The 13,062-nt window shown below is 49.6% G+C and overlaps 2 protein-coding genes across 3 annotated transcripts in view; both read left to right on the top strand.

The window, feature by feature from the left end:
- Positions 1-5,033, top strand: part of LOC130249091 (erythroblast NAD(P)(+)--arginine ADP-ribosyltransferase-like) — a 39,729-nt gene extending 34,696 nt beyond the window's left edge. The window contains exons 2-3 of the mRNA XM_056483483.1: positions 3,344-4,127; positions 4,768-5,033. Coding sequence (XP_056339458.1) covers positions 3,377-4,127; positions 4,768-5,033 — 1,017 coding nt within the window. The 5' untranslated portion in view covers positions 3,344-3,376. The remainder of the gene's footprint in view (positions 1-3,343; positions 4,128-4,767) is intronic.
- Positions 2,573-12,687, top strand: LOC130250294 (erythroblast NAD(P)(+)--arginine ADP-ribosyltransferase-like). 2 transcript variants are annotated; one of them, XM_056485835.1, is made up of 3 exons: positions 2,573-2,611; positions 11,073-11,856; positions 12,306-12,687. In XM_056485835.1, the coding sequence occupies exons 1-3, from the start codon at positions 2,588-2,590 to the stop codon at positions 12,395-12,397; spliced, it is 900 nt and encodes a 299-aa protein (XP_056341810.1). In that variant the 5' UTR covers positions 2,573-2,587; the 3' UTR covers positions 12,398-12,687. The 2 variants fall into 2 exon arrangements, with proteins under 2 accessions (XP_056341810.1, XP_056341811.1); XM_056485836.1 differs by lacking the exon at positions 2,573-2,611 and adding an exon at positions 10,213-10,472.
- Positions 12,688-13,062: the final 375 nt, after the last annotated feature.

The raw sequence follows: 13,062 nt of genomic DNA, 5'->3' as shown, positions 1-13,062 counted from the left end.
AGGAAGCTTTAGAATGAGCTTGAAGAGCTTCTAGTGAGTAAAAGGTTTTAGATGCCAGAGTAGAAGTGTGAGTTCTAGTGAAGGTTGGAAAACATAGTCCTAGATACTCGAGTTTCCATAGAGGGTTCAGGCCCATAGTTTTAGACATAATAAAACTATAGAAAGAATATTGCTTGCATTTTTTAGACTGAGCAAGATAGACGATATGTGTAGTTTATACATAACCTGGCGAGCTAAGAAACTGGAATTCTGATAGGTTAGGAGGAAATGGTTCAAATTTGTGTCTTAGATTGTCGGGAAGTTTCTATATGAGAGCATGGATTGGGGAGAGCTGGTGCGTTTTGCCATTGCTTTTTGCCATTTGCTTTTTGCTTTGCTTTGCTTTTTTCCTTCTCTCTTGCCACCATCATGAACATCCAAATAAAAGACAGGAGCTGCCACAGCAACATCGGCTCTGCCAGGACCTCCGGGAGCAGCTTCTGCTTTATTTGGGACTTTATACCAAAACTTAGCATGGATTTTAGTGTCTGTGTCTCTTTTGCCTTTTGAGACCGATGTGCTTCTGCAATAAACATGTTTATAGCAACTATAAGCTGCTTGGGTCATTAAAGGAGACAACCTGAAAAACTGGTGCCCAGAGCACCAGAGACAAAACCCCACCGTGGTGGATTGATGTAAAGTCCAGGTGTCTGCCATTATTCTACTGGCTCCAATCTGTTCTTATAACGGTTCACTTACTGTATCTCCTTCTATAAACGAAACTGAAACAAGCTCATCATGGCAAACAAGACTTTTACAGCTCTAGCTTGAGCATCTAATAATCATTAACCTATCGTTTGTTTATCTAACTTGCACCCTAATCACTATGAATTGCTTCTAATCCTTAGATAAAAATCTGAACTCTTTAAAATCACACTTCAAAGCAACTGGGGAATCCTCTGAAGGTACATTAGCGGAGCAAGAGGGGAGGACAAATAAGATACAGAGAATCTGGATAAGTTGCATTGTCCTGGGGATTCATTAAAGGGGATTCAGGGCGTGGTTTTCACCAAGTGTCCAATACACCAGATCACCTCAGCTTCACCTTTTGCTTTTGGTAAGTGCTGCTCCTTCTGTGCTGTCTTGGATTGAGGAGTGCTGAAAAGAACCCCATAGGTCTCCTCATGTCTTCCCTGAAAGGAGGCCCCAGAATGAGATTTGATTTGAACTCCTGGGAAAGGACACACATTTTGTAACTCAAAGTTGACCCTGATATCTGCATTTCCTGTGGGATCTCCAGACTTTAACAAACCCCTTTGAGCTTTTTGTGTATCAACGACAGCATCCGACCTGTGGGGTGCTTTTCAAAACAACTTGATCACAAAACAACTGTGAGACGCAGCAAAGACTGTTCAAATCCTGGTGCCAGGAAATCCAATTTGGGACAGAAGTTGATGGTTTTGCTATACAGTTTATACTCTGCTGGCCTTAACCTCAAGGAGATGTGGAACCAAGGGTGGAGATCACTGTGTCACAGAGAGCACTGGAAGTGGCAGCAGGAAAAAGAGCAAACATAGAAACTCACCTGGCATCTCTTTGGCCATTGCTCATGCCCATGGAGCCACATGGAAAAAAGAAATCTATTCACAGCACAGGGATCTCCGATTAAATATGAACAGGAAATATCATCCTTCTCGATAGCAGCCAGCTGCCCAAAGAAGGGGCCGTGCCACATTCCAGGGCACAGCAGTGTGGGGAATGTCAAATCCATGGGGGAGATAGCCTGGCAATAAAGCACGCTTCTGTTAATTCCTGATAAAGGAATTTTACAACCAAAGGGGTGGAGGCCTGGATAGAGTTGGGCAGATGGAAAATTGGCTGCTTATCAAAAGGCCCCAGTAAAGAGGGTGGGTGTGTGGTAACTCCCAATAAGCAGCCCAGTCCCACCCCAACTGATGCTACAGTTGGTGAAGGAGACAAAAACCAGCAAACCTCAGGGGAGTGGAGGGGATGGGGACAGGTCACCCAAGGCTCGGGGTGCCTACAGAGATGTCATCTGGTAGGGGACCCCTTTTGTGTCTGGGATGTGACAGCAACCCAGTGAGCATTGAGGAGTGGGGCTGGAGGCACTGGGGGATATGGGACCGTGGGATTGGGGTCCTGGGTTGGGGGGAGAAATAAGAGAGAATGGAAAATTTCAGTTTTCCTGAAGGTGCTGAATAGGGCTGAAAGATGAACAAGCAGAAAAATAAAAAAGATAGTGAAAGTGGGGAAACAACAGGGCAAAGGTGGCTGGAGTTGATGGAGAAACAGATAATGGGAGCACCAATGAGGAGTTTTTGGCAGGTTCTGCAAAACAGAAGCTGCAGTGCTGGATAAAAATCAAAAGGTCAAGGCAGGACAATCCAGGATATTGGAGTACTCAGTGAAAACTGCACAGTGAAGCCCCTTTTGAGGCTCCACAGTGGAGTAAAATTTTATCCAAAAAGAGGTGGAGCCATGCAAAATATTTACCGGAAAAGCCCTGGATTTTTGTCAGCTAAGAAGCCCATTTGAATGAATATTTATAAGTAGAGTGGATAAATACCCTGTGCAAAGCCCCCCTCAGATGCAGGAGCAGGAGAGATCCGCTGTGAGTCCGAGCTGATAAAGAATTCCGGCTATCTGGTTCTTCCAGCTGTGCCAGGGAGTTCACTCTGGCTGATTTCGGTATCAGGGGCTGGGGGGACACTGGGGACACATGGCGGGGGAGAGAGAGGACTGCAGGATTGGGGTCTGTGGGGGCATTGGTGGAATCACTGGGCTGGGATTGGGGTCCTGGAGTGCTCTGGGGGAAAGTGAGGGGGGACACGGGATGGTGGGAGTGGGGGTGGGGTGATGGGGGTATTGGTACACACTGTGGGGGTAGGGGGTGATGCCCGGATTTGGGTTGAGGTTCTGGGGTGACACGAAAGAAATTGGTGACTGGGAGTGTGATTGGGTTCTAGGGAGAGGCTGAGGGGAGCACTGAGGGGCTCAGGGAGTGACCCCAGGATTTGGGCAGGGGTGGCGGGGGGGGTGAGGGAAATTGTAATCATGGGAGTAGGATTGGGGTCCTTGAGGGTTTGTGGCACTGTGGGATTGGGATTGGAGTCCCTGGGACTGGGGGACATTGGGGAGGCAAAGTAACCACAGGATTTGGGATCAGTGACCCCAGAGATGTCCAGGGCTCTCCTGGCCAAGTGTGCCTTCCTTCCCCCTGGTCTGACCCTAGTGCCCTCCCCTGTTCCTCACTGAGGAACCCTCCCTGCGTCACCTCTGTGTCCCCTCTCTGTCCCCTCTCTGTCCCCCAGTGTCACCTCCATGTCCCCTCCATGTACCCCAGTGTCCGCACTGGTCCCTGTGGCCTCTCCCCTCCATGGCCCTCCTGGCTCTCACCCTGGCTTTGCTGGCAATGACCGTGGCCACCACGGCCATAACGGTGATACCCCTGGACATGGCCCTGAACTCCTTCGATGACCAGTACCAGGACTGTGGCCCTGCCATGAAGGCAGAGCTGCCGGCCCTGAACCGCTCTGAGTTCCAGAAGAATTCTCTGTTTGCCAAGGTCTGGCCAATGGCCGTGGGCATGCGGAAATTTGGGCGATACCCTCAGTACCCTCTGTCATCTTCTGCCCATGCCATCGCCATCATGGCCTACACCATGATTTACCTGCACAAGGAGTTCAACGACGCAGTGAGAGTGGCCGGACGCTCCCCCCAGGAATACCGGGACAGCTTCCACTTCAAAACTCTGCATTTCCTGCTGACCGACGCCCTGGCCACGCTGAGGGACTTTCAGGGGCGACAATGTTACTGTGTGTTCCGGGGGGTGGACCAGTACAAGTTTGAGGCAAATGTTGGCGACACCGTCCGGTTCGGTCAATTTGCGTCGTCGACGCTTTGTGAAAACGTTATCCATGATTTTGGGACAACCACGGTGTTCAAGGTGATCACGTGTCACGGTGCGTACATCAGGAACTTCTCCTTATATCCCGGAGAGGAGGAGGTGCTGATCCCGCCCTTTGAGAAGTTCAAGGTCAGCAAAATCATTGAGGGAACACAGAATGTGCAGATCCACCTCGACTCTTTTGGGACCTACAGCAGATACAACTGCGAGTGGCTGAAAGGTGGGGACAGCCTGGGGCCTTGAGGGCACTCACTGGGGCCATGGGGACACCCACTGGCGTCATGGGGACACCCCTGATGAGGCACAGGGGACAATGACACTCACTGGGGCCATGGGGACATGCACTGGGGCCATGGGGACACGCACTGATGGGACAATGACACTCTCTGGGGTTGGGGAATAGGAACAGCGGCAACCATGGTGTGTGTGGGGTCAAGAACACCCTGTGCTTGGGACACCAAGTCTGGGGACAGGAATGGCCATGACAGGGCACAGGGTTGGGGCCCCCCACATCTGGGAGAGGACAGGGCCAGGGACAGGTGCAGGACACCCCCGTTCCAACCCTGACCCTCTTCTCCAAAGTCAGTGCTGTGGGGACAGGCTTGTGTGCTGGATGTGGGTGGGCTGGAATCCTCCCAAGGTAATCTCAGATCTCCTGTCACCTCCTGTTTCCCTGACCCCTGTCACCCCTAACTCTCACCTTCAACCCCTGACCTCCCTGCCCCCTTCATCCTCCTTCCCCATCCTGTCACTGTCACCTCATGGCCCCCATCTCTCCTGTCACCCCCAGCCCCCATTATGGCCATCCCTGACCACCTCACTCAGCCATGGTTCCCCTGACCCCTCTCTTTTTTCTCCAGGTAAGAGCATCCCCAGGGCCCCTGCCACCTCAGAGGACTCCTCTGGGCCACCACAGTTCAGGCAAAGGGCACTAGGATCCTCTGGGCCGCAAAGCCACCAAGGTCACGAAGATCCCTGTAGTCACTGTGGCAACCACGATCACCAAGACCACCAGGACAGCCAGAGAAACAAGGCCACCAAGACTACCAAGGCCACCACTACCACTATGGCTGCCTTGGCCACCATGGCCTCCGTGTGGTCACTGCGGTCACCACTGGCACTGTGACCACTTCATCCACCACAGCAACTCTGGCCACTATGCCACGAGGACATTGCGCAGAACAATTTTATAAAATACTTATAAAAAAAAAAATTTATCAAATCACCACTATTAAATTTTTTTATCAAAATAATTCTGTTAAATAATTGTATCAAAAGAATTCCATTAAATAATTATATCAAAACAGTTCAATTAAATTATTCTATAAAAACAAATCCATTATGAAATTATATCAAGGCAGCAAAAAGAGACAATTCTCAAGTAGGGCTCAATGTCGCTCCCCACACCCGTGTGAATATCTCTTCCTCTTGGACTCGAGGAGGATTTTTGGGGTGCACACCCTTCCCAAGGGAGGAACCTCGCACCCATTTCATTCCAAGCAGGAATACAGGACAGGAATCTTTGTCTGAGAGGGGATTGGACATTCCCAGCATCACGTGATGCTCAAGTGGACATGGGGAGGAGCGGGGCCAGGAGGTCAAGGAGGGTCCGTGCCCCTCTGCCCTGCCCAGTGAGACACATAGGAATGCTGTGTCCAGTTCTGCCCCGTGCAGTGTCCATTTCTGGGTTGCTCTGGACCCATTCCTGTGCTCAGGATGATGCTGCCTCAGCTGGGAGGTTGGTCCTGGTGCCCACTCTGGCTCCTTCCATCCTGACCCATTCTGGAATTTTGGGATCCTGGGAGTTGCGGTTCAGGAATTTTCCATTGGAGGGCAGAAGTGAGCGTGAAAAACCAGCTGCAGTTCCGGGTGCCACCAGCAGGCCGCAGCACGAGCTGCTGGTGCTGCCGAGTGCCCAACCCCGGGATCGGGAATGGTTTGGGATGGAGCGACCTTAAAGCGCGTCCGGGGCCAGCCCTGCCCAGCCAGGGACATCTTCCCCTGGGCCAGGCTGCTCCAAACCCCATCCAACCCTGGCCTTGAGCCCTTCCAGGGACGGGGCAGCTGCAGCTTCTCTGGACAGCCTGTGCCAGGGCATCACCACCCACACAGAGCAGGAGTTTATAGGAAGATGGGCGGTGATATCCTTGAAAATCAACTCACTGGGTCGGGGTCTTTAGGAGAAATGGTTGTCTGTGTCTTAAAAATGGGTTTTTATGCCTCCACGTGAGAAGTCATGACGTTTGTCATGGCACCCAGTCATGGTTTCAGCAGAGAGTTTGAACTCCCAAATTTAAGGGAATTTGGGGAAGTGGGTCCTCACAAAGTCTGTTGCATACCCAGACAGCCTGAATTTCTGTCAGGAGGTATCAGGGGATCGGCAGCAACCCTGTGCACCCTGGAACCACCCGCTGGCTGATCATACCTCATGTGGGGAAGAAGGCTGAGAGCCTGGGGAGAGGAAGGAAGGCAAGTGATTTTTAATTGGGGACCCTAACCCAAAACTTTCCCCAATTTTTCAATTAATTTAACAATAACGCAAAAGAGAAGAATAAATATAGGAACGGATAAGTTTCCCTCAGCCTGAACATGATACAACTTCTTCCCTACACTGTCCCTAAAATAATGCAAAAAACCAGAATAATTTGTAGAGTTAGGAAAGTACTTACAAATCGAATGAACAGAATTTTTAAGATTCCCTTTAGAAATCTAAAATTCTCCTAATTCAAGGCTACCCACAACTTGGCAATACATGCCTCTCTCAGGAGGGCTAAGCCTAGGGGAACTAAGCTCATTACCCATCCTAGAGCTTCAATCCTGTGCCCAGAAGTAAAAAAGAAAACAAAAGGAAAAGACCCAAATATATAATTAAGTCATAATTACGTAAATAAAATTCATGGAATCGTAGAAAAGCAAAGCAGTGACAGAGTCAGAATACAACCTGAGACCCTGCTGGTTCGGGTGGTGGTTGCAGTCCATATAAAGTGGTCTTGTTGAAATAGTGATCCTGTAGAAAGGTCTGGTAGCTCTTGTCCTCTGGAAAGCAGTGGAAAAAGGCTGCTTTGGTGTTCCAAATCTCAGTTTTTATCTGGGTAGGAAAGGCTTGGCTCCTCCCCCTGGGTGGAGCATCTCCCAGTGATGGAATTTTATCAGTCATGCAGTGGCACTCAATGGCCATTAACAGGGGGTATCTCCTGGAGGAAGATAAAGAATATTGCTCCAGCTTTAACAAATGGCTCATTAACAGGAGATATCTCCCACAGGGATAAGAATCATTGCCCCACCTGGTTTCAGCAGATGGTGATACAATAAACTCTTTTGGGCACATCTTTACATTGTAACCTAGGAGAAGGACAAAAGAAGCCCTGGAAGTCTGAGGGAGCTGGGGTTATATGGGAATGGCAGGGGGTGGGATAGAGCTGAATCGTTAAAACTGATATGCTCATGGACAAAGAGCTTCAAACTAATTAAAGTTAGAAATTGTACGTTTATTAACACAATGGAGGGCTGCATGGAGGTAATACCTGTGCAAGGTTCCTTGTCCTCTATTTATTTCCCAAAATCTTACATTCCATACATTTGCATAACCCCAGCACCTCCCATTTCTACTCTTTATTAAAATGAGGACAAAAGCCTCATTTAGCCTTACGAGTGTACAATTCTTCTCTTGAATTTTGTTGGTGGTCTTGAAATGGGTCCATGTTTAAGGAAGATGAAGTAAGGAACGTCTTCATAATGTCTCTGTGACCCTCTGGCACAATCTGTGGTCCCCTGATTCGTGATGTGTTGGAGTCAGTGAGTCGGGGATCTCTCCAAATTCTTCAGAGAGAAATCAGAGTGCAGGGATTGAATTAAAACCTTTGGATGGATTGAAGTATGTTAAGCCACTGACACATGAGGTAGAGGTGTAAGTTTAAGTTTTAGGATAAGCAAGCAAGTCAGTAAGGAAGCTTTAGAATGAGCTTGAAGAGCTTCTAGTGAGTAAAAGGTTTTAGATGCCAGAGTAGAAGTGTGAGTTCTAGCGAAGATTGGAAAACATAGTCCTAGATACTCGAGTTTCCATAGAGGCTCCAGGCCCATAGTTTTAGACATAATAAAACTATAGAAAGAATATTGCTTGCATTTTTTAGACAGAACAAGATAGACAATATGTGTAGTTTATACATAACCTGGCGTGCTAAGAAACTGGAATTCTGATAATTTAAGAGGAAATGGTTCAAATTTGTGTCTTAGCTTGAAGGGAAGTTTCTATATGAGAGCATGGATTGGGGAGAGCTGGTGCGTTTTGCCATTTGCTTTTTGCTTTGCTTTGCTTTTTTCCTGCTCTGTCGCCACCATCATGAACATCCAAATAGAAGACAGGAGCTGCCACAGCAACATCGGCTCTGCCAGGACCTCCGGGAGCAGCTTCTGCTTTTTTTGGGACTTCATACCAAAACTTAGCAAGGTTTTTAGTGTCTGTGTCTCTTTTGCTTTTGAGACTGATGTGCTTCTGCAATAAACAACTTTATAGCAACTATAAGCTGCTTGGGTCATTAAAGAAGACAACCTGAAAAATTGGTGCCCAGAGCACCAGAGACAAAACCCCACCGTGATGATTGATAAAAAATTCCAGGTGTCTGCCATTCTTCTACTGGCTCCAATCTGTTCCTAAAACGGTTCACTTACTGCATCTCCTTGTATAAATGAAACTGAAACAAGCTCCCAAATGCAAACAATGCCCTTATTAACTCTAGCTTGAGCATCTAATAATCATTAACCTGTCGTTTGTTTTTCTAACTTGCACCCTAATCACTATGAATTACTTCTAATCTTTAGATAAAATCTGAACTATTTAAAATCACACTTCAAAGCAGCTGGGGAATCATGTGAGGGTACAATAGCGGAGCAAGAGGGGAGGGCAAATAGGACATAGAGAATCTGCAGAAGTAACATTGTCCTGGAGATTCATAAAAGGGGATTCAGGGCGTGATTTTCACTGAGTGTCCAATACGCCAGATCACCTCAGCTTCACTTTTCGCTTTTGGCGGGCACTGATCCTTCTGTGCTCCCTCTGATCGAAGTGTTCTGAAAAGCACCCAGAGGTCTCCTGAGTCTCCCCCACAAAGGAGGTCCCAGAATGAGCTTTGATTTGGACTCCTGAAGAAGGACACGCGTTCTGCAACTCAAAGCTGGCCCCAATACCTGCATTTCCTGTGGGATCTCCAGGCTTTAAAAAAGCCCTTTGAGCTTTTGTGTTTCAATGACAGCACCCGACCTGTAGGGTGCTTTTCAAAACAACTCGATCACAAAACAACTGTGAGCTGCAGCAGAGACTGTTCTGCTCATCCTAGGGGCCAGGAAAACTAATTTGGGACCTTAGGAGTTTATGGTTTTGCCATACAGTTTATACTCTGCTCACTGTAACCACAAGAGGATGTGGAACCAAGGGTGGAGCTCACAGTGTCACCAAGAGCTCTGCCAGTAGCAGCAGGAAAAAGAGCAAACATAGGAACTTAAATGAGGTCTGCTTTGGGTATTGCTCATGCCCGTGGAGCCACATGGAAAGAAAGAAATGTATTCACAGCACAGGGATCTCTGATTAAATACCAACAGGAAATATTGTCCTTCCTCGATAGCAGTCAAAGAAGGCACCGTGCCACATTCCAGGGCGCAGCAGCAGTGGGGGTTGCCAAATCCGTGGAGGAAGTTACATTGAAATAAATTGCTGCAGTGTTATTTCCTGATAAATTAACCCTTTGAGCTCAAACCCATCACCCCCAGGGATCGCTGAAAGAGGAAACAGTCCCGGGGATTGCAGGAAAACGGATTTTCTGAGATCACATGCCAGGAAGGGTTCAGGTATCTCCTGGTGTTGGTGGAGCCCTTTTTTGGGCCCTAGAGCTCCTCCTGCCACACCAACAGAGGAGGAAACACCCCCAAGGGACCATATCCAGGCTCGGGTTGCCTACAGAGATGTCATCTGATAGGGGACCCCATTTGGTGTCTGGGGTGTGACAGCAACCCAGTGAGGAGTCCTGAGCTGGGGGGAGAAATAAGAGAGAATGGAAAGTTTTGATTCCATTGAAGGTGTTGGATAGAACTGAAAGATGAACAAGCAGAAAAATAGAAAAGATAGTGAAAGTGGGGAAACAACAGGGCAAAGGTGGCTGGAGCTGATGGAGAAACAGATAAAGGGAACAGCAGTGAGGAGTTTTTGGCATGTTCTGTAACAGAGAAGCTGCAGAGCTGGATAAAAATCAAAAGGTCAAGGCAGAGCAATCCAGGATATTGGAGTACTCAGTGAAAACTGCACTCTGAAGCCACTTTTGTGGCTCCAGAGGGAAGTAAAATTTTATCACAAAAGAGGCGGAGCCATGCAAATTATTTACGGGAAAAGCCCTGTTTCTGTGTTAGCTAAGAAGACCATTTGAATGAAGATTTATAATTAAGATGCATAAATGCCCTCTGCAAAGACCCCCTTAGCTGTGGGAGAAGGAGAGATCACTGTGAGTCCGAGCTGATAAAGAATTCCGGCTCTCTGGTACCTCCAGCTGTGCCAGGGAGTTCACTCTGGCTGATTTCGGTATCAGGGGCTGAGGGGACACTGGGGACACTTGGGGGGCACAGGGGACTCTGGGATTGGGTTCTGGGGGGACACTGCGGAGTCACAGGACTGGGATCGGGGTCCTGGTGTGCTCTGGGGGATAGTGAGAGGGGACCCGGGATAGTGGGAGTGGGATTGGGGTCATGGGGTCACTGGGACACACTCTGGGGTAGGGGGTGATGCCCAGATTTGGGTTGAGTTTCTGGAGTGACACCAAAGAAATTTGGGACTGGGAGTGGGATTGGGGTCTGGGACAGTCTGAGGGGAACACTGAGGGACTCACGGAATGACCCCAGAATGTGGGCTGGGGTCCTGGGTGGGCTGAGGGGAATTGCAATAATGGGAGTAGGATTGGTCTTCTGGGGGGCCATGGTACTGTGGGATTGGTGTCCCTGGGGGCCAGGGGAAGTTGGAGAGGCAAAAGTAACCCCAGGATTTGGGATGAGTGACCCCAGACATGTGCAGGGGTCTCCTGGCCAGGAGTGCCTCCCTTCCCCCTGGGCTGACCCCACTGCCCTCCCCAGTCCCTCACTGCAGAGCCCTCCACCTGTTATTTCCGTGTCCTTTTGGTGTCCCCAGTGTCCGCACTGGTCCCTGTGGCCTCTCCCCTCCATGGCCCTCCTGGCTCTCACCCTGGCTCTGCTGGCAATGACCGTGGCCACCACGGCCATAACGGTGAGACCCCTGGACATGGCCCCGGACTCCTTCGATGACCAGTACCAGAACTGCAGCCATGCCATGATGGAGGAGCTGCGGACCCTGAAACACTCCGAGCTCCAGAACAATTCTCTGTTCGCCAAGGTCTGGCCAAAGGCTGTGCACTTGTGGAAATTTTGGGGATCCCCTCAGTACCCTCTGTCATCCTCAGCCCACACATTCGCCCTCATGGCCTACACCATGGATGACCTGTCTGAGCAGTTCGATGATGAAGTGAGAGTGGCCGGGCGCTCCCCCCAGGAACACCGGGACACCTTTGACTACAAAACGCTGCATTTCCTGCTGACCGACGCCGTGGCAACGCTGAGGGCTGCTCAGGGGCAGAAATGTCACTGTGTGACCTGGGGCGTGGATGACTACAAGTTCAATGCAAATGTTGGCGACATCGTCCTGTTCGGCCAATTCATGTCGTCAACGCTTTGCGAAAATATCTTCCACCATTTCAGGACCACCACGGTGTTCAAGGTGCAGACGTGTCACGGAGCAGATATCAGGGAATTCTCCAGATATCCCAATGTGAAGGGGCTGCTGATCCCACCCTTTGAGAAGTTCAATGTCACCGAAGTCGTGGAGAAAGGGACGAGTGTGGAGATCCACCTCAACTCCATCGGGACCTACAGCAAATACAACTGCGAGTGGCTGAAAGGTGGGGACAGCCTGGGGCCATGGGAACACCCACTGGGGCCGTGGGGACACCCACTGGGGCCATGGAGACACCCCTGATGAGGCACAGGGGACAATGACACTCACTGGGGATGGGGAACAGGGATGGGGCCCCCACATCTGGGAAGAAACAGGGACAGGGACAGGGACGTCATCTCCACAGACAGTGCTGTGGAGACGGGCCCTGTGTGCTGGACGTGGATGGGCTGTGGTCCCCCATGGCACCCCCTCTCCCCTGCCAACCTCTGTCACCCCTAAGCCCACCATGACTCCCTGACCTCCCTGGCCCCTGCACCTCCCCCATGCCCCCCCACATCCTGTCACTGTCACCTCATGGCCCCCATCTCTCCTGTCAACCCCAGCCCCCATTATCGTCATCCCCAACCCCCTCACTCAGCCATGGTCATCCTGACCCCTCTCTTTGTCCCCCAGGTGGAAGCGTCCCCACAACTCCTGCCACTTCAGAGAATTCCTCCTGGTCACCACAGCCCTCACAGTGGCCACTGAGATCCTCTGAGCCATGAAGCCACCAAGGTCACCAAGATCTCTGTAGTCACTGTGGCAACCTTGATCAGCAAGACCAGCAGGACAGCCAGAGAAACAAGGCCACCAAACTACCTAGGCTACCACTGCCACTATGGCCACCTTGGCCACCGTGTGGTCACTGGGGCCACCACTGGCACTGTGACCACTGCATCCCCCACAGTCACTGTGGCCACAGTGTCATGACGACATTTTGCAAAACAATTTTATAAAATACTTATATGAAAAAATTGTATCAAATCAATTCTATTAAATTGTTCTATCAAAACAATTCTGTTAAATAATTGTATTAAGTAAATTGTATGGAAACCATTATATTAAATATTCTGTTCAAATCAGTTCCATTAAATTCTTCTATTAAAACAGATCCATTAAATATTTCTGTCAAAGGAGGAAAAAGAGGCAATTCTCAAGCAGGGCTCAATGTCACTCCCCACACCCATGGTAACATCTCTTTCTCTCTGCTTCAAGGAGGATTTTTAGGGAAGACCCCCTTCCCAAGGGAGGAACTTCATACCCATTAAATTCCTAGCAGGAATAAGGTAAAGGAATGGCTATCTGAGAGGGGACTGGATGTTCCCAGGGTCAGGTGATGTTCAAGGGGACATTGGGAGGAGTGGGGCCAGGAGGTCAAAGAGTGACTGTG

This window comes from Oenanthe melanoleuca, chromosome 2 (genome assembly GCF_029582105.1).
Source record: "Oenanthe melanoleuca isolate GR-GAL-2019-014 chromosome 2, OMel1.0, whole genome shotgun sequence".
Lineage (NCBI taxonomy): Eukaryota > Metazoa > Chordata > Aves > Passeriformes > Muscicapidae > Oenanthe > Oenanthe melanoleuca.
The sequence above is the reverse complement of the archived record's forward strand: the minus strand, read 5'-3'. Positions and strand labels throughout refer to the sequence as shown.

Coding starts and splice junctions, on each gene's coding strand:
- LOC130250294 (XM_056485835.1), top strand. CDS start 2,588: ATGCAGGAGCAGGAGAGATCCGCT. Junction 2,612..11,072: donor AGGAGCAGGAGAGATCCGCT/GTGAGTCCGAGC, acceptor TGGTGTCCCCAG/TGTCCGCACTGGTCCCTGTG. Junction 11,857..12,305: donor CAACTGCGAGTGGCTGAAAG/GTGGGGACAGCC, acceptor TTTGTCCCCCAG/GTGGAAGCGTCCCCACAACT.